The sequence below is a fragment of the Stigmatopora nigra genome, chromosome 7 (genome assembly GCF_051989575.1).
Source record: "Stigmatopora nigra isolate UIUO_SnigA chromosome 7, RoL_Snig_1.1, whole genome shotgun sequence".
Classification (NCBI taxonomy): domain Eukaryota; kingdom Metazoa; phylum Chordata; class Actinopteri; order Syngnathiformes; family Syngnathidae; genus Stigmatopora; species Stigmatopora nigra.
Window position 1 is genome coordinate 6506565 of NC_135514.1, and position 22282 is coordinate 6528846.

General features: G+C 37.6%; 1 protein-coding gene across 3 annotated transcripts in view; it reads right to left on the reverse strand.

Moving 5' to 3' along the window:
* trmt11 (tRNA methyltransferase 11) overlaps positions 1–22282 on the reverse strand; it is a 41378-nt gene that overhangs the window by 13073 nt on the left and 6023 nt on the right. For all 3 annotated transcript variants that reach the window (XM_077721798.1, XM_077721799.1, XM_077721800.1), the window contains 4 exons: positions 22024–22183; positions 20294–20356; positions 19993–20101; positions 15730–15879 (listed from right to left, as the gene is read on the reverse strand). In XM_077721798.1, coding sequence (XP_077577924.1) covers positions 20070–20101; positions 20294–20356; positions 22024–22183 — 255 coding nt within the window. In that variant the 3' untranslated portion in view covers positions 15730–15879; positions 19993–20069. The remainder of the gene's footprint in view (positions 1–15729; positions 15880–19992; positions 20102–20293; positions 20357–22023; positions 22184–22282) is intronic.

Below are 22282 nucleotides of genomic sequence, written 5' to 3' on the forward strand. Positions count from 1 at the left end.
CCATACACACACCATACCTTGGGGCAATTTAAAGTGTCCAATCAGCATACCATGAATCTCTTTGAAATGTGGGAGGAAACTGGAGTACCTGGAGAAAACCCACACAGGCCCGAGAAGAACATGCAAACTCCACACAGGTGGACGGGACCTGGATTCGAACCGAGGACCCCAGAGCTTTGCGGCCAACGCGCTAACCACTCTCTTCTCAGTTATTTTCAATACATGACTTTATGAATAAACACAAACTGTTAATTCCATGTCATTATTTGAATACATTGTAATTCTATCAAAATAAAACAAATCAATGACATGCTTATTTGAATTCAGGATGAGAATCTAACGAATTCCAGCATTTAGACATGCCCCTTTTTGTGTTTTCCATACTAACTCAATGAAGCATTTTATCAAATTCTAAAGGATAATCAATGGAAAATTAATATTTTTCCTCAAAAAATCCTTTTATCCTGTGGGTATCTTCTCTGAATGGGTGGCATAAAGATTCCTCCCATGTACACCTGAACACAGAAAATCAGATGTTAAACAATCCCACAAAAGTGTGACAGCATGTGCCAGATGTATGTCAGACTGAGCCTCAAAAACTGCTTGAAAAAAGCTGATTAGATTACCTTGCGCTTGCACACTTTCCACATTTCAACACGTTGCAAGTGTCGAAAAAATGTCTAAACCTCGTCCAAGAACGTTTGCCAAACTGCTAATGATTTCAATGGAAAGTAAAAACAAACACCAATTCCGGTGAGCCTGACTGTTCGGCATTTGGGTGCAATTTCCAGCCATTAATACTTAATTTTCATAATTAGAGGTCATCTTGGGGTTTGCTGGGATTTGCCCAACAGCTGCTCTGAAACGTGGTTCAATGTGGCATGAGAGATACCAATCTGGTTCAAGAATTGCGCTTTGAAATAAAAGGCAATTTCGTATTCACCACTTCTCCTTGCAAAGTATACAATGAAGACTGACAGCAAAGATGGGGTTGACTACATGGTAAGGGATGTGGTCGCAGGCTGCATTTCAAACAAATCATTTAAGGACAAAAAAAGCTGAATTGAGGAGATTAAAATAAAATAAAAGAAGAAAGCACCTAAAATTTAGCTTGATCTTCTTTGAGCTACGACATACAGTACAGCCTCTATGCTACATTAATCACGTAAAATAGTCACATAAAGGGTTAAAGATCCAGTTTGCATGTTCTTCCCGGGCTTGAGTGGGTTTTCTCTGGGTACTCTGTTTTTCCATCCCAAAAATATACAGGCTAGGCTGGTTGGACACTCTAAACTGCCCCTAGGTATGAGTCTGTGTGTGAATGGTTTACCTGTTCACCGTACCCTGCAATTGGCTGGACACAAACTCGGGGTCTCCTCCGCCTGGGATAGTCTCCAGCATCCATCGCGACCCTAGTGAGGATAAGCAGTTCAGAAAATGAGTGGATTTTTAAATAGCTGCCAGTGTAATGACCAATGTGTCGGGAAAAGGGGGCTATATAAAAGAAACATAATGTTAAAGTATCAAGAGAAAACAAGTAACAGTACCAACCATGGCTCCCATTATGAAGCGAGACTTGTAAGCAGTACAAAGACTTTAATGGTAGCATTTCCTAGTTATTTGACAGCGAAGCGGCCAGCCGCAAAAAAAAATTATACATTTGTTGTGGTTTACCTCAGTATTTATTTCTGTGGATAATTCTGGACTTAATGGTGTTTCTTGCATTCATTGAGGGAGGCGCGAGCCTTTGAAGCATCAAGTGAATGAATAGGAGTACTGAAAAAAAATATCTTGATTGCTGGGAACCAAGGATCAAACCCTCAAGGTTGAAGTATGCTTTACTTATGTGGGTCAGATTCTATGTACCAAAATCAATGCAAAGTATATTTCTTTAAGGGCTTTGTTTACATTAAATTATCCTTATTTCCCCAATGCATCAGGCTTGTCATATACTGTATTATTAAATATACAAACAGAAAATCCATAGCCGCCGGGAATGGAATAAATTGGTTTAAGAGTCTGACGCCATCTTCCTGTTAAAATCCAAAGGCACATGGCTGTGAATACTAATTATGGTGGTAGCAGAAGAGGCAAATGCGGTCGCAACGAAAAAATGCTTTTAAACCTGACGACCCCCACTTTAACTAGGAAAACTATTTGCGGAAAGTGAAATTCATCCAACCAGTCCAGTAGACTTGACATAAAACAGTATGCAGAACCGACTATAGGTAGTCCATAATTTTCAAATTTAAGGCATACATTGATTTTTTTTAAATGTTATTAATGACCTGGTCTTCAAATTTGGCATCAGCAAAATCCAGATAGATGTTTACAGTTACGTTTTTTTTTTTCTTATACACGTGAGTGATTGAAAACCACAGATGATGACAAGTTCCAGTAAGACAGATGTTATAGACATACAGTATGAATAAAACACACATTCACCACATAAAAAAACAGATATAGAATGTCACATAACCTGACTCATGGCTAGTCTTCTACTAAAATAAAATTTAAAGAAAACCACTATGACTTTCACTTATTTCACTAAGCAACATTCAGTTTCTGCAACAAAAAAAATATGGTAGACTTTTTCCTAGCAGCCGTTTATCACTGGTCAACCACTTATCTCAAGACGCAATGTGTATTGCATATGGCATTGCTTTCTATAGAATCCACCAACCCAGCGTTATGCTAAGTAACCATAAAACCACACATCTACAGTAGTGTTTCCTCAACCTCACTACTGATTAAGGACTTCAAATACCCACATTACAGAAGCAGATCCCTCTTTTGGTTGAGGAAAAAACTGTAAAGGTCCATATAAACAGTTCTAGTTTTGATTAATGTGGGCTAACTGGAGTGACGCAGTATTAATGTGGTCAAATTAGTCACTGGGATCATGCTATACCTGGAGAGAGAGATTAGGTACTATAGGATTTTATTTTGATGGTTATCTTTGTCTGTGCTGTCGGAAGAATTTATAATGACTCAATCTCTGCAATGGGAGAAAATATATATAATTTGTTGGGGCTATAGGGCAATTTTTTGGACACACCAATTTGTTTTGTGTAAATTTGCAAATTATTATCCCATTTATACCTAATGTAGTGACCACTAAATTCACAGAAAAATAAAATGTGTTAAACTCTGAGCCTTTTATGCTCCATCATAAGAAGCAAAAATAATTTGTTATGAATTTGTATTTCATTTATTTAATAGTTTTAAACAGTAAAAGAAAAAAGCACATTGCTCAAAATTTATGGCAGGAATAATAAAATTGCCAACGAAAAGGACATTTTTTGTGAGGTATAATACAAATATATGTTCTAATTGGAATTAAATAATTTCATTAGATTAAAATGAAGACAAAAGTACTTTTCAAGTCAAACTTGATAAAATACCATGGGTTTAATAATTACGAACAAAACTGTGTTGGTCAATGACAAAGTCTTAACTGTTTTTTTTTCCACACTAAACTATATCTCACCTTTACATACTGAAAGCGAGCACTAATATTCCACAGTGTGCTTTGGTATGTGGTACTTGATGGATACGTTTCATCACTAAAGCACCCGATGATATGTGCCAATGTACGTGCTGTGCATGACATCGGCAGAGATTATTTCCACACACTTGATGGATGATGGTATTAGTTGTCGACGTTTCTGTTACATGTCCCCTTTAAATTATTACGTTACCATTCTACTGCAACAAAAAAAATGGGAGGTATGTGAAACATATGCAAACGATTTGCAGAATTAGAAATAAATGATTAAATAATAGTGGCTGTCAGGTGTTCTGCCAGGTTTTTGAGTCCAGTTTAAAGCTTTATGGTTTAAATTAGTTTACCTCGATCTTAAACTGAGAAAGACTAGCCCCAAGTAACATATATCATTTGTACTTCAATAAAAAAATAAAACTACATATTAGAGCTTTTTATGTTGTGTGTTAGTGGTCTTGAAATGAATCCAGAAGAAGTGTTAATAGGAAATACCAATGATAAGTATCAAGATGCCAATGACATAAATGTTCTTGTGGAAGCAAATGTAACCCATAAATTTGTTCACAATTTTTTGTTTCATTATGTCAGTAACAAAAGAAAAACAAAATTTAAACATGCTACTTAAAAAAAAAAGTGTATTTTAAATCCCTCTTACTTTTCCAATTATTTCTGGAATAAGTTTGACCTTCATGCAGAAAAGAGGTGCAGTTTGAGGAGTAAGAGTGATGCAGCTAATTTTTACAAAGGCAGAATTCCGACAAAAACCTCTTTGTGTATATTTCTTATCAATAGAATTAAAATCAATATTTTCATTGACGCAAATAAATAAAATGTCCAGCTCTATAGGCCAAACATTTTTGTGAGAAAATAAAATACAAGAAATACTTGTATAAACGAGTACTATTAAAAAGAAGTCTAGTTAATCCCCAAAAGTTCAAAACAACTTAATATGACCTTTTGAGACTGGAGGCATGCACCTTGCCAGCAGTACACAGGCATGCTAACAAGGTTTTCCTTCATGGCCTTGTCCTCTGCTTTTAATGACGACCATTTATTCACCACAGATGTTATCACATACCGTAACCCCGATGAAAGCTTCTGGAAATGTTCAGAAATAGTTTGTCAGTTTGGTTGCGATAGGAGCATCTTGGCAGCAGCTGCTATTACTGTTTCATATACTATAACGTATATCAAATACTCAGTCAACGATTTAGCAGTAAGGCGTGATTGTGAAATAAAAATTGACAGAAAAGTTCCCCTCAAAAACGCAGTTATTCTTTGGCTGAGGCTTGAGCGCAATTCTTCACATTGTTGGTCAGTGAGCTCTTGCGTATCTCTTAAAATCACTTAGTCGATAACTGTTTTGATAGTTGTCAAGCCATTTGCTGCTTGGCCACAACACATTTTTCCACTTGTGCTCAGCAGTGGTGGCTACAGCCTCTCAAAGTCGATCAAAGACTTCTTCATACACCATTAACCAGGAAGATTTGCCACAACTCCTAGATGCTGTTGCCAGTTTTGACACCGTTCTTTCAATTGCTGGCATATTTGCATTCTAACTGGATAAAATCCTTTACCGTTCGTACAAATCCACCCATATTTTAGATATGTGCTATTTACAGTCAAATTTTGATATTTACCCTAACACAATTACAGTAGAATATCAAAGATATGTTTATTTCTTCAGATTTTTGGGGAATTAGAAGAAAAATAGACAAGTTATTGGTAAAATCTTTCATCATTAGCATGAACGTTAGACATGTACAACTGAATGAAATAATTATTGACATCTATCATTGTTGCACAAGTGCACACGCACTTTGTATTCTTGTTTTTGTTGTTTCAGAAAGTATTTACAGCATATTAAAATCTATATTAAATCAAAAACAGCACACGCATGCCCCATGACAAAATATTCCAAACACATGTGGGAAAATATGTTACGCTCCAATCATACTGGGGTTAAGCCTTTTAGGATACATTTTAAAAGCTGTTTTTTTTTCCAAAAACAAAACACTACCCATTATCAAAAGAAATGCGATATCCATAGTGAAATATGATTTGATATTATAATTCTTTTCGGATGTTTTTACGCCGCTCGACCCTGGAGACTAAAGATGGAGTGTAAGGAAATCTGAACAGTTTGAAAGAGAGATGGTGTTAAAGAAAGCAACAAAGAGCTTGTAGAATAATTTAATGTAGGATTAATCAGAGGCCAATTTAAAATATACTCTCATTAATATTATTATTTATATACTTTATAGTCCCTTTGGGAAAAACAACCTATTTTTAAAAATCATCAAAATTACATTGACATTTTAGCAGTGTTGTCTATTTCATAGTACAGTATTTCAAAACTAACACCTTTTCAATTTTAGTTATAGAGAGCATGGATACCCAGACTGTAGATTTTGGTACTGATGAGAGTGAATTTTTTCATTTTGTACCATCTCATTCTATTTTGTCACTGCTTCTGAGATATACCATTCTTGAGTGAGGTATTTAAGTTTTACTGATGACATGGTTTCCATCCACTGATTTACTGCTTCTGGATGTTGTTAGATCTAAGGGCGCTCTAAGGTCATGCCACATTCTCACATACACTTTTAGACTTGAGAAGGGCAATGGTTAAATGCCGCACAAGTGCTGTGTCAACTCAAATCAGATTCCCAGCAGATGAATCACACGTTGCTCATGTTCAGCCAAGATTGGAAAATTACACACACGATTTAATTAAGCTTGGAATCAACCAACCAAACAGAAATAAATGAAGGGGGAAGTGCTTAATAAAAGGAAAACACAAATCGTGTACGATATGAGCATGAAATAATGTTGTAGCTAATCGAATGATGGTCCCTCGCTCATGTTTCCCCCCTTGAAAAGTTGGCCTGTAGGCTAGTCCCGAATCTTAGAAGGCATCTGTTGAATATCGGACTGCAACCTGCTTCGAAAGACCTCCAGAGTTGATAGCTAAGAAACATAAAACAGGTGCATGCAAGCACATGCAGTCACCCACACACATGCACGTACAAAAGGGTAATGGAGCTCAGATTTTTGATAGTCTACAAAAATGGTCTTATCCAAGTACTGCTAACTATCAATGCATCTCTTCCAAAAAACTGGGAGTGACTGATTTTGTTTTCATTGTTGTGTACTAAATTTTTCATGTCTCAGAATTGAATTGGGATCAAGCTCTCAACCCCAGAACTGTGAGGTCGACACCCTAACCACTTGGCCACCGGGTCACCTCTGAGAGATAAAATAAAAACTACAGTAAATACTACACATTCAGAATTAACATATTGAAATCCGATTTAACAAATGTAATGTGAAGTAAACAAAGACAATGACAAAACATTATACCCTTATCTAATTGTTCCTAACTAAAAAACATTTAAAATACTGGTTTATAAAAAGTCATAAACCATCGCCTTAGGAATGATATGTTACGAAAGTAGAAAGCAACAGTCACAGTTGGTGATTTTTCTTCTCCCACTGAGTAAGTCATATGCTGTACTGTTGGGTTTTACAGATATCAGCAATGGTGATTTGTCTTGGTTCACAAGGCAGGGGGCCAGACAGCTAACTCCATCTATCCTCATGTGAAAAATCTGTTCAAGTACATATTCCACATTCAAAAAGCCTGGCTAAAAGAAGACAAAAGGACTGAGCTTCGTTATATACAGTATTATAATCAGTGTCGGGTTTAGTTTTTACATACATACAAGTCCTTTGTATTTTTGCTGCCTGCAATACTTCTGGCATGAGGTTGTAGCTGACAGTTTGGGCGATTTTCTCACTTCTCAGCACGATTTTGTTTGGCATAACAATGTAGGTAGCAGACCCATTTTGCACAAATCGCTTTAGAGAGTGAAAACTAGAGAAAAAAATAAGCAAGCATTTGCGGTGGCATGAAAAACTGTAAGATGTTGCGCACCATCCAAACTAAACTAAGCATTGCGAAAAGAAATGGCAACTGTACTTTTTCCTCAGGTGAACCATGTCTGAACAAGTATAAATCTCCCTTAACTACCAGTCTAGAGCAACACAGCTGCAATAGCAAAAGGCAGCCAGTCCATTCCTGGTGTGTCCAGGTCTTGGGGTGTCAGAGAACTGACCCTCACACATAGCATATAAAAGTAATTTAGTGCTGCTTCCCTGCTTGCACCACACTTTATAAAACTGCTCCGTCCAGAGTTATGACACCAGGTAAATTATCCATAGATGCACATTCACAGTACAAATACATCATGCAAAAATAGACCTGCTTCACCATGCAAAACTAACACAACATGCTAATTTGCAGGCACACAGATGCAAACAATGATAAAGGCAAAGACTCAATGTAAGCAGTTTGTCACTGGAGGTATTTTCACAAGAGGTACACAAATCTCCTTTTAAGGCAAACATAAGGATGCTCGTTAAATGATACCATTCATACAATGGCCATTCCGCACTTAATTGAGCTCACAACAAGGTGTTAGAAAGGAAGACAAGTGTTAAACAAGTCTAATAAATAAGACTTCAAACATAAGGACATTTACTTACTGCAAATGAATGTCACCTTAAAAGTCACAACTCATTGAAAAGGTTAACTCAGTGGGTGCAAAGAAATTGTGAAATTATGGCCTATGGGTCATAGAAAATATTCATTAGGAAAAAATTGGCAGGATACACCATGACTTTTTTGCCAGATTCCTGTGTGGAATTTGCACATTCTCCCCAAGCCTGTGGGTTTTCTCCAGGTACTCTGGTTTTCTCTCACATCCCAAAAAACATAGGTAGTAGTCTTGCAAAAATAGCAATTTAAATGTTCAGCATTCCCATGAGAGAGGCCCAAAGGGATCTTCATGCAACATTCAGGTCCAAATGCCAAGCAAGCTGAGCACTAAAATGACACCCCAACATTCTTTATGTACATTGTGAGGTTATTACAGTGCAGTAAAATTTGTATTTTGTTAGTTGGATGCCTTGTCATAAGAGGATAAGCAGAGCAGTCAACAGATGACTTTAAATCTCCCATCTCTGCCACACATTCCCCTAATCCCTCCAACCTTTCGCCGTGCTTGATTTCTGACGCTAAACAGATGTGTTGTTTTACCTTTTCGTGACATAGAGCTACTGAAAAAAGTGGGAACCTTTAGGACTAACACGCTAAGTCTCAATGTCATTACCACAGAATACCCAACCATTTGCAAAACTGCATGACAAAGAAAAAGTATATGGTTGAAGATTTTATCTATATGGAGTTACAGTTCTGAAATCGAGGGACAATATACAATATTATAATTGTATTTAATCAGCATCCCTGGTTCCGACTTTCCTGTGTGGGTTTTCTCCGGGTACTCCGGTGTCCTACCACATCCCAAAATCATTCATGCTAGGCTGGTTGAGCACATTGTAAATTGCCCCAAGGTATACTCCTCATAGATGACTGGGAAAGGCTCCAGCACCCCCGCAACCCTTCTGAGAATAAGCGGAATGGAAAATGAACAATTCTATGCAAGATTTGTGAATTAAGATTGGTGAATATATAATATCCAGATGAAACTTGAGATCAAGCTAGTTCAAGGTTTTTTTTGGACTGAAGCAAAAAACACCTGGTTTTGTGATTCATTGAAACGTATTTTGACATCCTGAAAATATGTTCTTTGAGATCACAATCTGAGATATGCTTTTTATTTGACTTCCCCATCTTGTCTGACCGACGGCTTATAGGTTAGGATCAAGCAATAAAGACACCAACTTTTGCTGTTGGCGCAGCCCGTAAAAGGGTTCATTCCACCACACATCCGCTTCCCAAGCACTCTTCACGTGTTACGAGTTGAGCCTAGCCAGAGCGTTATACGACATTTCACCTAGTGCTGTTCAATCCCACGAATGCCAAGATTAGGCAAATGTGCAGTGTGTTATCTTGTCATGCAACAGTGGTACCAAAGTCAACCCCTTCTTGGTTGCCTGCTACCCTATCATGTGGTCCGTAACGGCTCTAAGAGTCATTTGATTAACTGCAGCTGTTTGGGGAAAGCAAACCTTGCATGCTAAGATGTTGACATTCAAAAAAAATACAGGTATTCGATAAATTAAGATTCACAAGCTTGGTGGGAAAAAAAATCTACCAATTGTTTGCCATTTATGTTAGTCACATCCAACTAACTTTGAACACGAGTAGACAGGTGTTTGCTAGAAACACCTGTCTTTTTTTCAGATTTGTGGAACAAATACCGAGTCATGTCAGTTTCTGCTTCAGCGGACTAAAAGAAAGATTTACAGACATACAGAAGACTTATGACCTCCCTTCTCCACATTAAGCACTTTTTTTGTAGTGTCACATTTTTGACAAAAATCCAGTTTACAGGACGTGACGATTACCATATTTTTTCTAAGTATGACCCAATACTTTTTAGCCAATTTGAATATTTACCTATTTTAATGTAGATATCATATCATACAAGACTGACACCTACAGAAAACTGTGTAGTCCAAAGCAAATTTATTAGGTGCAGCTTTTATCAGGTGCACCTTGCATTCTGAAAACTAATGTATCTCTGAATTTTGAAGAAATGTCTCCTACATTTTTATGCTGCAGCTTATTATTTTGATGCTCCTTTAATTAGAGGAAGATGTATATTGTATAGTAAATGTCCCATTTCCTCCAATTTTCACTTTCCATTAAATTGTATGGAAAATGTATTCATTTCTCTTGCAGCTGGAAAAGTGTGAATGAAAATTTAAAAAAAATTGCACTTGCAGAAGCGAACTCGGTGACCCAGTAACATGCAGCCTCTGTATTGTTGGCATGGAGACAACTCCCTACCAAAACACATATTGAAGGATGACATTTCTCCATGTGGGGGCCTACTTCCCTTAACATGCACATATTTGCCTTAAATCCACGATTAGTGGGTTGGTCAACTGTGCATTGCAGTGTTCCAAGTGAAGAAAAGACAAAACATAGCAAAAATGATTCTCACTGAGCTTGAGCTCTATTATCACACACTGTTGATTTCTATCTTATTGACTCATAGTCACTACTTTTAGCATATAATAATATAATTATTCTGTCCATTTAGATTTGCTTGATTCTTCTTACCTTTACCAGTGTTACTTCTTTGGCGACAATGTGGCTTGGAAATGCAGAGTGGGACCTATTTGCAGGGAATCGGGCAAGTACAAGGAAAGTTGTGAAACTTTAATAACTTAAACTGGATGCAAAGAAAGTAACAAAAGACTTGGCATCGAATAGCAAAATCAAATCTCACATAGGAAAACACAGGGAAGCGAGAAACCAGGAAACATGGGTGGGTAAATCAGATGATCTGACAATGACAAAACAATCAGTAGACTGACATGGGTTGACGACACAATTAGGAACACCTGGGAAACACACAAGGAACAAGCATGGGATACACCAGGGGTGGAGAAACGACAGTTGTACACAATGGGCAACCACTCAACCAGGACACCAGGGGGAAAAAAGCATAACAAAAGCAAGCAAACCTAACAAGTGAGTGCTAAAGAGGCTTCTAGCCATTTCTATCCCAGGGCCAAAGGAAATGTTCAACACCAGAAAGAAAGAAAGAAAGAAATCAGCATTCACACAGCATAAGGATATGACCAAACATGACAAGGATGTCAAAAATACATATTTTATGTGTGTTCCGTCCTCCTGATTGTGGTTTTAGATTGCTGTTTTATACATGGCAGATAACTCCATAGTGACTTCATGATGACTATGTAGCTCGAGGAAGGGAAGAAGAAGTACAAAACAGACTTAGGAATGGAAACCATCAGGACAGACATTTTTGGCACAACTTCACCCTCATCCAAGGTGGATGGAGAGGGAATGCAAGTCCCCAGAGTCATAAAAATCGAGAAACACTTTAGCGTAAAGAATAAAAGTTTAATCTGTCCTTCAGCACGGTCATACGTAAATCAACGCAAGAGATAATAAATGACCAGCTACAGTATGTTGTGTGCACTGTGGACAGCAGATTTGACAGCCAATGACAAAGGCATGCGAGAGTTATTCTGACATCAACTGTTGCAGAATACTGTATAAAAAGCTGAAAGAGTGGATTGTGTTTTTATTGCCAATTAAATTGGTACTACATTGATTACATTACCTCGAAATGTACATATACACAGAAATCGTTCCAAGCAAAAGCCTATCATGGGAATACCTTTGATATATATATGCCGCAGCTCGCAATTGAAACCTAGTACCGTTTGACGCGGTAATGAGTGTAAAAGATGAGAAGTGAATCAGAACTAACCAGCGCGGGATTCCCTTTATCCCCAGGTGCCGCACCTATTCTGTTTCAGATAGGGGTCACTGTCACCCCCCACTGAGGAGCGAAGTGATAAAGAGAGGAATGAAGAGACCAGAGGACAGAAGCCTTCAGCAACTCTTTGCCCTGACAAAGGGACGACTTAGCTTTCCTAAACGGTGGGTTTGGGTTTGGAATGGGAGGGGTTTGGGGTCTCTAAACACACACATACACACACACATAAACAGATCTCTTCCCTCCTGCTCTGACCTTGTACTGACCTCAACCAGTATCTAGTTCACCTGTCCATAAAAGGTGTCCTCATTCTTCATCACCTCCACCTTTTAAATGACTGCAGACAGGAGTTGATGACATTCCAGTAATGAGATGAGCTAAATTTTGATGCACTCACTATACAACGGATAATTGACTTATGAGCGGCATTATGAGGTATCCATAAAGATAGTTTAAGGATGCCTGGGTTAAATATGAACAAAACACATTTGGGGGTTTAGTAGCTAATGAGAAACAGCCCCTTTGCTCCCTCCGGTGGCAACAGAGTCACATTTGACCTGAGGTTGACCTTTCCAAGATTAGAGATGACCTTATCTGTTATTTGCTCATAATAGCTTGTTTTGAACGACAGCAGCACTTCCTACTACACCAAAAAGCTTTTTAAACAAAGAGTTTGCAATCTGTTGCTTATACAGAAGATGTCAATTTACAAGCACAACCCAAAAGTCTTTTTTTTTTTTTTTTTTTAAGAAACAGAAAGTGCCGGTCGTAAAATAAATAGTTATCCTTTCCAGTAAAACTCTGAAGCAGGACAGCACCCATAAAAATTGCTGTGTTCTTGTGTGTGTGTTTGTGTGGGTAGAAGAAACCGTAAATTTGCACTGAGGTAATATTCTTTCCGCTGAGACAGCAAGATTTAGCCTGTACTTGATAGTGTTGTCTAATTACTGATGATAAGAGTAAATGATGTACTTCACCTTTACATGACACTCATTCATCCAGCATTGTAAGTGGAGCACAACAGAGCACAATGTCTAGTGTGTGCACGCGTACGATTGCTTGTGTGCACCACACAGACACCCATGGTTTGGACTGTCCTATCATCAAAGCTCTCAGGTGAGAGCAGCATTGTAGGTACTGACTTCTCATATTTCCCTTTCAACTCTGGGACGGGGGCAGATCAAAGATGAAAAAATACACACAGAGTACATTTCCTCCTCTTACCAAGTCCGTTTAACAATGTCATGGACAAAAAGATGTGACCAATGCACTTATGAGTTTTTGAAGCATCAATGGGGGTTAAAATGGGGAGTTCCCTACATGATTGACTGGCAACCAATTCAGGGTCTTTTCCGTCTCCAGCACCTCCAAAAACCTTGTAAGAATATGCATTATGAAGTTTTGTACATGTCATGCAAAGATCAAAATGTAAGTCTACAAACGTACCTCAAATTGATTCACTAAGACTTAAAAAAAGAATACCATGCGTGCAAGTGTTTTTTTTTAAATGTATTAAAAATGAGAATAAGAATGGTGTTGTTTGTCCCTTTAACTTGTATATTATCGGACTTGTTATTGACTTTTCAGCCCTTCGAATCTCTTTAAACAACATGGACTTTGTCACTCTGACCTTCCCCTGACATAAACGGTGCATCTCTTGCTGTACATCTGTATCTCATAATCCTCCGTGGAATATAGCATCGACATCTCCTTCCTGACTCGAATATGAATGCAGGCTTATAAATAAGGCTATGCCTGCTAAAGTTTGGCTATCACTCATTCCTCATCTGGCTTATGTGGGGATCCTGGGGAGATACTAGTAATGACCTGCCAAATCTTCAAGCCCATCTTTGACTGTTTTCCTCTTTTGGACTTGAATGAAGCAGACCTGTCAGACCTTGTTAGCAAGACAGCGAGGGTAGGCCAGGTGCTTCATTGAAGAAGCCAGACTAGGTTTGACACACGACTTAAAGGCAAGAGGAGCACCAAAGGTCAGACCATAGGCTGTGGAGCAAATCCCTAAAAGGCATCTCAATGCTAAAATTGCACTTTGTGTCTTCTTTTGGAATACTGATTACTTTTGTATCTTGAAACTATGTATTTGTACTTTTCTGTAAAACCCTCAAAATACAAAGTATTGAATCTTTAACCTTTTGTCCTTTTTTTTAAATAAAATATTTCTCGTTGATGTGCTGTAACAGAGTAAAGTACCTGTGGTAATGTTTTCCAGTTGTAAAAGTCCGATTTTGGCCTGCTGCGCTACTTTGATGTGGATCCTTCATCTTATACACTGTCTACTTTAATTTGTCTTTGTTGTCTGTGATATGGTCAGCTTGCAAATATGCATTCATAATCCAAGTATATCACGTTGAGCTATCCAAGATGCTCCACTTTAGACAGAACTGACCAATACTGTCAGCGGATGGAATTTCGTTTTGAAGTAAAACTATCTAATAATTGTACCGCCAAATGAACAGCTGCTACAAAATACTGCCTGTGTTGGAAGGTGAGTTCCTTCACATGACAACTAAATGCGGCTGCCTTTCTGGTAGCGATCTTTGGGTGAAGCACAAAAAAAAACATAGAAAAGAGGTTCATGTTACGTGGGAACCAATGAAAGCCAAAAGAAGATCTTTTGTCTGCTATACATGTTCTCTAGCATTCCATATTTGTAAGAACCATCATCATATTTTCACGGTATTAATATAAAAACTCTGCTAGTCTTGGGGGTAATAATTGTCATTTTGGATTAGACAATACTATATGTGAATAGATTCAATGGATTAATTTACTTGCCAAAAGATTACACAACTATCGGACAATTTTTCCAAGTCTTCTAAGCTCTGTTACAACTTAAGTTAATAGGTTTGCAATTTAACAATTGTTGTGATTGAAGTTTTGAGATAGCCACAAACCATGGAGACAAAACATTTGTAAACAGACATTGTTGCCTGCAAAACCAAGTCTAAAATTAAACAATGAAGTCTTACTGGTTATGGCTGGATAAACAACTAACGCTTGGGATGTGTGCCACGTACAAGGTTTATATTTGACCACCAAGTATTGTAACAGAAGCGCTCCCAATCTTTGAGAGGTGGCCCTTTTGTTGGATTTCAGATCAGCTCGCATAAATTGAAGAGAAAGAAAAGCTGCAACAGATTACATCGTGTGCAACTTTAGCCCTAGCAGGACTCCAAAGGCTTTGCCTGAATCTGAGCTTTGTCTGCACTCCACCAGCATACCTTCCATTCAGTTTACATTGTGCACATGTGGGCAGTATATTTTGCTCTAATAAGCATAACCTCGACCTGTGCACATTCAGTGCCCTCTGCAAAGACAACAAATGAAGGTGTGGGTGGATTGCAATAAATTATATGAATGATGTCCAGCAAACAGAAGAACTCAGCCATCTTTCATTTCTGGAACGTACAGTATGCTATTCCCTGCTGTGCATCACAAAAGGCTACACTGCCTGGACTGTGTAGAACACAGAATTCATATTGTGCTGCTGAGGGATGGATGGAAAATGACTGAAGACAAGTTCATCCAATGGATAGTAAGTAGATTGACAATCTGGATTGATTATTACTTTACCAAACACTCTAAAGAACCTCTTTTAAATAGTCGAGGAATATGGGTATTTCTGGCAAACATTGCACCACTAGAAAAAAAAGACACCTTCACACCTGTTCAGGATTTTCCAAGGTGACTGAGTCCATGTAGGACAATTACACATCTGTTCAGAAATACCTTACTGACTGTAAGTCACTTGTATGACAATTACCATATAACTAACTTGAAACGAAACCACGCTGTACTAACAGGGGATTTGGAAGATTTTCTGATCTTGATACCAAATAGGAAAGAAAACAATTAAATAGTACTGTGGCTGACAATCAGCCAGCCGCCTGATGGTGTAGACTGTAGATGTTCACTCACCTGACTTCAATGGGGTTAGCCGTGGGCTCGATTCCCGCTGGTGGCAGTTTGATTCTGAGTCAGGTCATTTGTCTTTCTTTGATGTACTCTGCCCTTCACCTGAAGTCAGCTGGGATAGGCTCCGGCAACCCCTGCAACCCTTACGAGGATCTGCGGTATGGACGAAGAAAGAATGGTTAACAATCATTTTGCAGCAAATAGACCCTTTGAGTACAATCATCAGGACCAGCATGATCTCATTGGTTGCCATTGACGACGCTAAATGTCCAATTCATTTTGACTGGAAGGAACTGACAATGATGGAATGAAAATGAGTCCAATGTGATTCATAATTGTATTTTGATTTCCTTGGGCTTGTGCTCATAAGGCATTATCATCATCATCCTGACTTTCTCAGAGTCCTGATGGGATCGTAGATTTCAGTCATTCAGGTTCCCACCAGAGAGACGGATGTGCTTTGATTTGTCCGTGTCTTTGGCCGTGACCATTTTGGGGGGCCCTAAGCAAAATTCAAGAGAGGGTCACAACAATTGGACACATTCTGCGAGACGTAAATCATTTGCAGCTTAGTCACAGCTAATGTACAGTCCTCCACCGCTAAAACAATCACTCTTCATATTGATTTGCCCCTACATCATATTTAATAAAGATGAGAAAAGTTATGCAGTCGACCACTAATCCAATAATAATATTCACTGCTCACTTTATTTCTGCTTTAAAGCCTTAAGTGAGAGACTGACCCTCCTGGTAACACATTGATTCAAAATCCATGTGTGTCTATGGGGTGTGATCGTGCTCGTACATTGTCTAGACACGGCATGCGTGACTATTTGAAGGTAATCATGACATGGCTGTCTTTCCCTAGCAAGAGATGGTGAAGACAACTGGCATTGCTTAAAAGTAATACAATTATTTAAAAAACCCTTGTTGAAGAAGATAGTTTTGGTGTAAAATAGTGAGTAAATACTAGTCAACAGTAAGTAAAATAGTTTGGTTTTTTTAAATAGTATGCACTTATAAGATATCTACTTTCATGACCAATGGTTTCTTTCTGATTGGAGCCTGGGTCATACAGTTCAAGTGCCCATTAAATTATTTGCATTCATTACTCGAACTATTAATGTTTTAATTTGAGATCGATTTATTTAATAAAGGGGCAACACATATTAATAAAATGAATGTAACATATGATCTTCCTCCAGCAGTACTTTGAATATTACTTGCCAGTAATTACAGTTTTGGATGCCATGTCTATTTTTTATTAGAACTTGAAAGTATTTTCCCTTCTTATCTTTCATAACTAAACAGTTACTTTCCTTTGTGTTTTTCTAAAAAAAAGAATGATAAATGATTTCTGGAAGTTGTACAATATTAAATTTCAAGCATATACGCATTTAAAGAGAAGTAATTGCAGAGATAACAGGTATGTTGACAAGAATTTCTTGATTTAGATTTTTTTCAATTAGTCATTTCAATGTAAATTGGTTGGTTTATTTACTGAATGAGAGCAGATCAAAGCTGGAATTTCTTGCCTAACTTCCTCCCATTGATGTGTTCAAATTAGTCATTTATAATTCATTTCCATAGCTCATACTAAGATGCTGGTTTATTTCTATAGGAGCTCTTAATGAAAGTTCCAAAATGTTTGATCACATGAAAGACAGAACAGAATGTGTTAGCCATCATCATTAAAACGGTTATGCATCATGAAATTCTCAACATTTTAAAAAGCTTTACATCTACTGGAGAATTCCTTGTACTGTATATATTCAATGGTGCCAGATTTCAGAAGTAAGAGCAAAGTGTGTTAGTGGGTGCCACTGTTGTGGAAACACCTACCAACGTCTTGCATTAACACAATCACTGTGGCTACAGGTTGGCATAACTCCAGTAGACCATTTTTTCTTTTTTAACAGCAACCCTGTCTGGAAAAGCTGTAATGAAGTGCTAAGCGTCTCTTAAAAGGTGAGAGAAAAGTGTTTAAATGAGGACATGACTCCCACCATATTGCTACAATCTCTTCATCATGTGCCAAGAAATATTTCAGATACACAGATGCTCAAATTCAAGTTGAAAGTTTTTAAGGAAAAAATAATGAATAATCATGGTCCAAACGTGCTCCTGAATTGTTCCATTTTGTTAAAATCTAAAACATTTCGCTTTTCAGTACCACATCACACCACCTTGAACATCATTTGAAGATCAGGGATGATAGAATCTTACTCATAACATGATTATAATCATCAATAGTTTAAAATTTGTTGAAATGCCCAACTTTTATCATGTCTCATCCGTCTATCCTGCTAGAATTAACAACATCTGGTTCAGTTCTAAGAAATATCTGCAGACATTTTAAAGTGTGCAGATCACTCCTGCCTTGCTCTCAAAACTATAAGAGAACTTGACATAAATGTCAGTTTAAATCAGAGCATACATTATGAACACAACTCATCTTTATTTCATGGAAAATAATGGGCACAATGTTTGCTTTTGGGCCATAAAGGGTTAACAGCATTTTTGCAAGGCTAAAACCATCATTCAAATTGCTTTTTCGCCAATACTTGTGCAAAAAAACAATATTCATAGAACTACATTTGATTCAAATGTAGGGAACAACAAAAATGGTTTAAAAACTGAATTGATGAAAAAAATATTTTTAAGATTGAGTAAGATTGGGTCTAATACGCAGGTGCATGGGATCAATTTCCATTGGTGGTGTGATTGGTTTTCTGTCTCTGTGTGTCCCTACAACTGATTGGTGACCAGTTTAGTCCACCCAAGGTAAGAAGGACCTGCTCTATTGTGTGGTTTGCTGTTATTTATTCATTCATTATTTTTATTTGAATGGCTCATCCTAGCTGCTGTTGTATTACACAATATTCTGCTCATTTTGAAAAACTTAGGCAATTCAATCATTGAAATTCAAATTACAAAACATTTAACGCAAAGATCGCTAATTTGACCACAAGCCTACTGTCAGCCATTCACAGCAGGCACACCTGTGTAAAAAGACAGGTGTGAGAGTGTTGGTAGCCTGGAGCCATTTCACCATGCAGTGATACGGGTGATAGAATCCACACAGTACGGGACAAGAAAACATTCGAACATACATTATGACAAGCACATAACCTCGCCCCTACAAACCAACCTACTCGAACCCACATGGGTACGACATTCCACTTAACTAAACAGCCATAATAGTATTCGGCAAGATGTTCCCATAAATGGTAAACGCTATCACTGGACACAACAATGGCTATACCTGCACAATCTCAGATCTAACAAGGTCACATTTAAAGAGCATTTAACTGAGCATAGTCCTGCACCTAGGTCCAAATATTCCAATGTGTTAATCAACAGAAACGATTCCTGGACATTTTTCAAAATAGCTATTAATTAGCCATCACTATTGTGTATGTTGAGAGTAAAAATAGTCAGCAAATATCCTCCTTCAGCGGCAATAACGATGTGAGAATTTAGAAGACCAGAAACTTCTTGAAAAAAATCTATTGGTCTAATTTTAAAGACAAAACATCAGTGGATGGAGCTTCCTGTGGTCACATTTCATGGTGACATAAGGGTGCAAAAATGGCCATAGATAGCAAACATTGAATAGATGAAAGAGGGGAAAAGGAAGTTGGCTGACAAGACGTTCAGTAACCCCTTTCTCTTCCGAGGCTAACAACCTCCTTTGCCACTACCAGGAGAGTGTCTGAAAGAGGATGTTGCTTGCTCTGGCCTGCTCTGCACTCCCTCAAGTGCAGCTCTATCACTTGAAAAGCGTGGCCTCTTAACTGTTTGTTTACAAGCCACAAAGCACTGATTATAAATGGTCGGTAGCCTGGACTACAGCATAAAACATTTAAGAACGGGACCTTTATGATCACTATAGTGTAGATGCTTCTGTTGCTCAAGTCTGTCATCTAGTGGCACTCAGCTTAGTTAATGCTGTTACATCCAGATCCCTTTTTTCCCATTAAAGGGAATTCATTTGATGAGCTCTTCAATTGACGTTTGTTCATTTGTTTTTTTAGTTCAATCATGTGTGACATTTTGATGGTATTTTCCTTCCCTCGTATGGTGATAACAGTTCTCACCTTACCATAATCAGCGACTGAGGAAATGTGAATAGCTTTCTTGAGTACTGTATTCCCTTCAACATTGACATTAACCACAGGACTTGTAAAAAGTGAGTACTATTATGCTATTCAGGATGAAGCTGAAATGCTGCATAACCTATAGAGGTGAACTCTAATCACTTACCTAAATGTTTTCTTATTGTCCAACTTTGACTGGAAGAGTCACTCATGCAGAAGAGGGCCTCTTTGGTTATCTATTAGTCAAGGCTGTCTTTCCAAATTTATTGAACACACTGAAATGAAGAATAATAAAACATTTCCAGGTTATGTAAAGATTAAAATAAGGAATATATGAATTCTACTAAAAGAATTTTAGAATCATCATCAGACAACAAAGTCTTGACTGAGAAGAATCAACCTAAAACTCATTTTCAAAGGTTATCTGCAAAGCACAATGTAACACGCAATTGATTAAAACAACATACCAATCAGCGACGAGCAGGTGACTGAATTAGCTCGGCATGCCGTGACGACATCCCATTTCATCACTGACAAACAGAAGAAACGAAGGTGTTAACTTGTTAGCAGGGAATGGACAGTCAAGTTTAAGAACCATTGCCCTACATCAACAGATGTACAGAGAAAATCCCCAAAATTAACAGAGAGCAACACAGATATCAACAGGAGGTAATCTGGGACGGAAAGGAGTTTAACCAGGAGTCACGGTTCCAACGCTGTGGCCAAAAATGTTCATTTCCTAGGAAAATACTAAATAGGAAAGGTGTGCAAAGGGGTAGCGCTTCAGCACAGAGGTGACAATAGAAGTGAGGACAATGTGAAACAGAAATATACTAGACACGCAGCCACGATGTCTGGATGGAATTATGTGCTGAAGAAAGAAATCCTCCCCATCAAACCCCCACGTACTTTTAGTCTGTAGTCTCTAATTATGGAGATTGTTGTGTTTTGTGGCACCCACCGCAAACAAATATGAATACAACTAGTTTCAAAGCAAAATCCCAGGGGCTCTTAAACTTAAAACGCTTATTTTTCCAAGTGGAAAACATCGGACTGTTTATATTTACAAAGACAAGTAAGTGATAAGTGTGAGGTCTCCAATTGTTTGCCCTTGATAAATACGAGCAACAAAAGATCACAGTAGGAGCAATAAACAACATGCACTGCAAATGATGCAAGCCTGGCTGGCCCAATGTGAAGGTGCCAAGAACCCTTATTTAGTCATTTCCTTTGAAAAAAAAAAAAAAAACATGGCCCACCTTATAATCACAAGGGTCATGAGTAATGAGCCAGACTCCACGTAAACAGTGTTTGGCAACCAATACGAGATGTGTTTTGCTACTTGTTTGGTCAGGAAAACATAAGTTTAAGTCTCACTGTATTTTCTTTCTTTATCAGAATATGGCAGAAAATATACAAGACCACGATATGGTACATTAAACTTTGATAACATTTCAACACTTTCTTTAAAGAAATTAAAAAAGACATCACCATGAAATATAACAATTTAGTGTTACATTTTTCATTGTCAATTTTGATAATGGCCAAGAAATCATTAATTTACTCTTCAGTTACTATTACGAGATGTTAAAGCAAAACATACATTTTGTTGTCTAGTGTAGAAAATTAGATGTCCACAATTAGATGTGATACAGATAACAAAAAACTATTTTTAAAAGATTTTATTTTCTAAAAACACAAAGAACAGAGGAAGAGATGGCTGTGTTAGAAATAACTGATCTTAGAATGCATATTTTGCAAAGCTCAAAACACACTCCAAAATAGATTAATTACTAAAAAAACTAAAGTAAAAGAGAATAAAACAAGGATTAAATTGTGATGCAAGCGTATTACCTACATTAATAATTACACTCAACAGCCAAGACATAAGCTTGTACAATCCATTGATCGCCAAAACCTGTACAAAAACTCTGCCTTTGCTAAATTACCACTGCGGCAACATATTTGTTAGGGCTGTCAGAAACCATTTGTTTAAAATATGTTATTGATGTGGTCAAGCAGTTGTTATTTTAATCCTCATATTATATTAACATATCTTTTCTCAGAGTTTCAACCAAGACTGAGAATGATTCATTCATTCATCTTCCATGGCCCTTAAAATAACCTTTGAAAGTACTATTTTATATAATACTATAAACTTAGTTTACATTATCATTTAATGGTAGCATATATCAACCTTGTTCAAGTTGAGTGATTGAGTCTCCACTGGCATTAGAGTTGTTCTCTTTGCTACTGAGCCTTTTGTTAAGTCCGCTGAAGTATTTTTCTCTGAAATTATTGTGTCCCTGGTAGGCGTGGGAGTGAAGGTCTGAGAGATGAGACAAACTGTCCAAGCCCTTTGGAGAGACAAACAGACAAAGGTTAAGCTCTTATTAGTGTTCATTACACATATTTGTAACACCACTTAAGATATGTCACTGACCAAATTACAATAA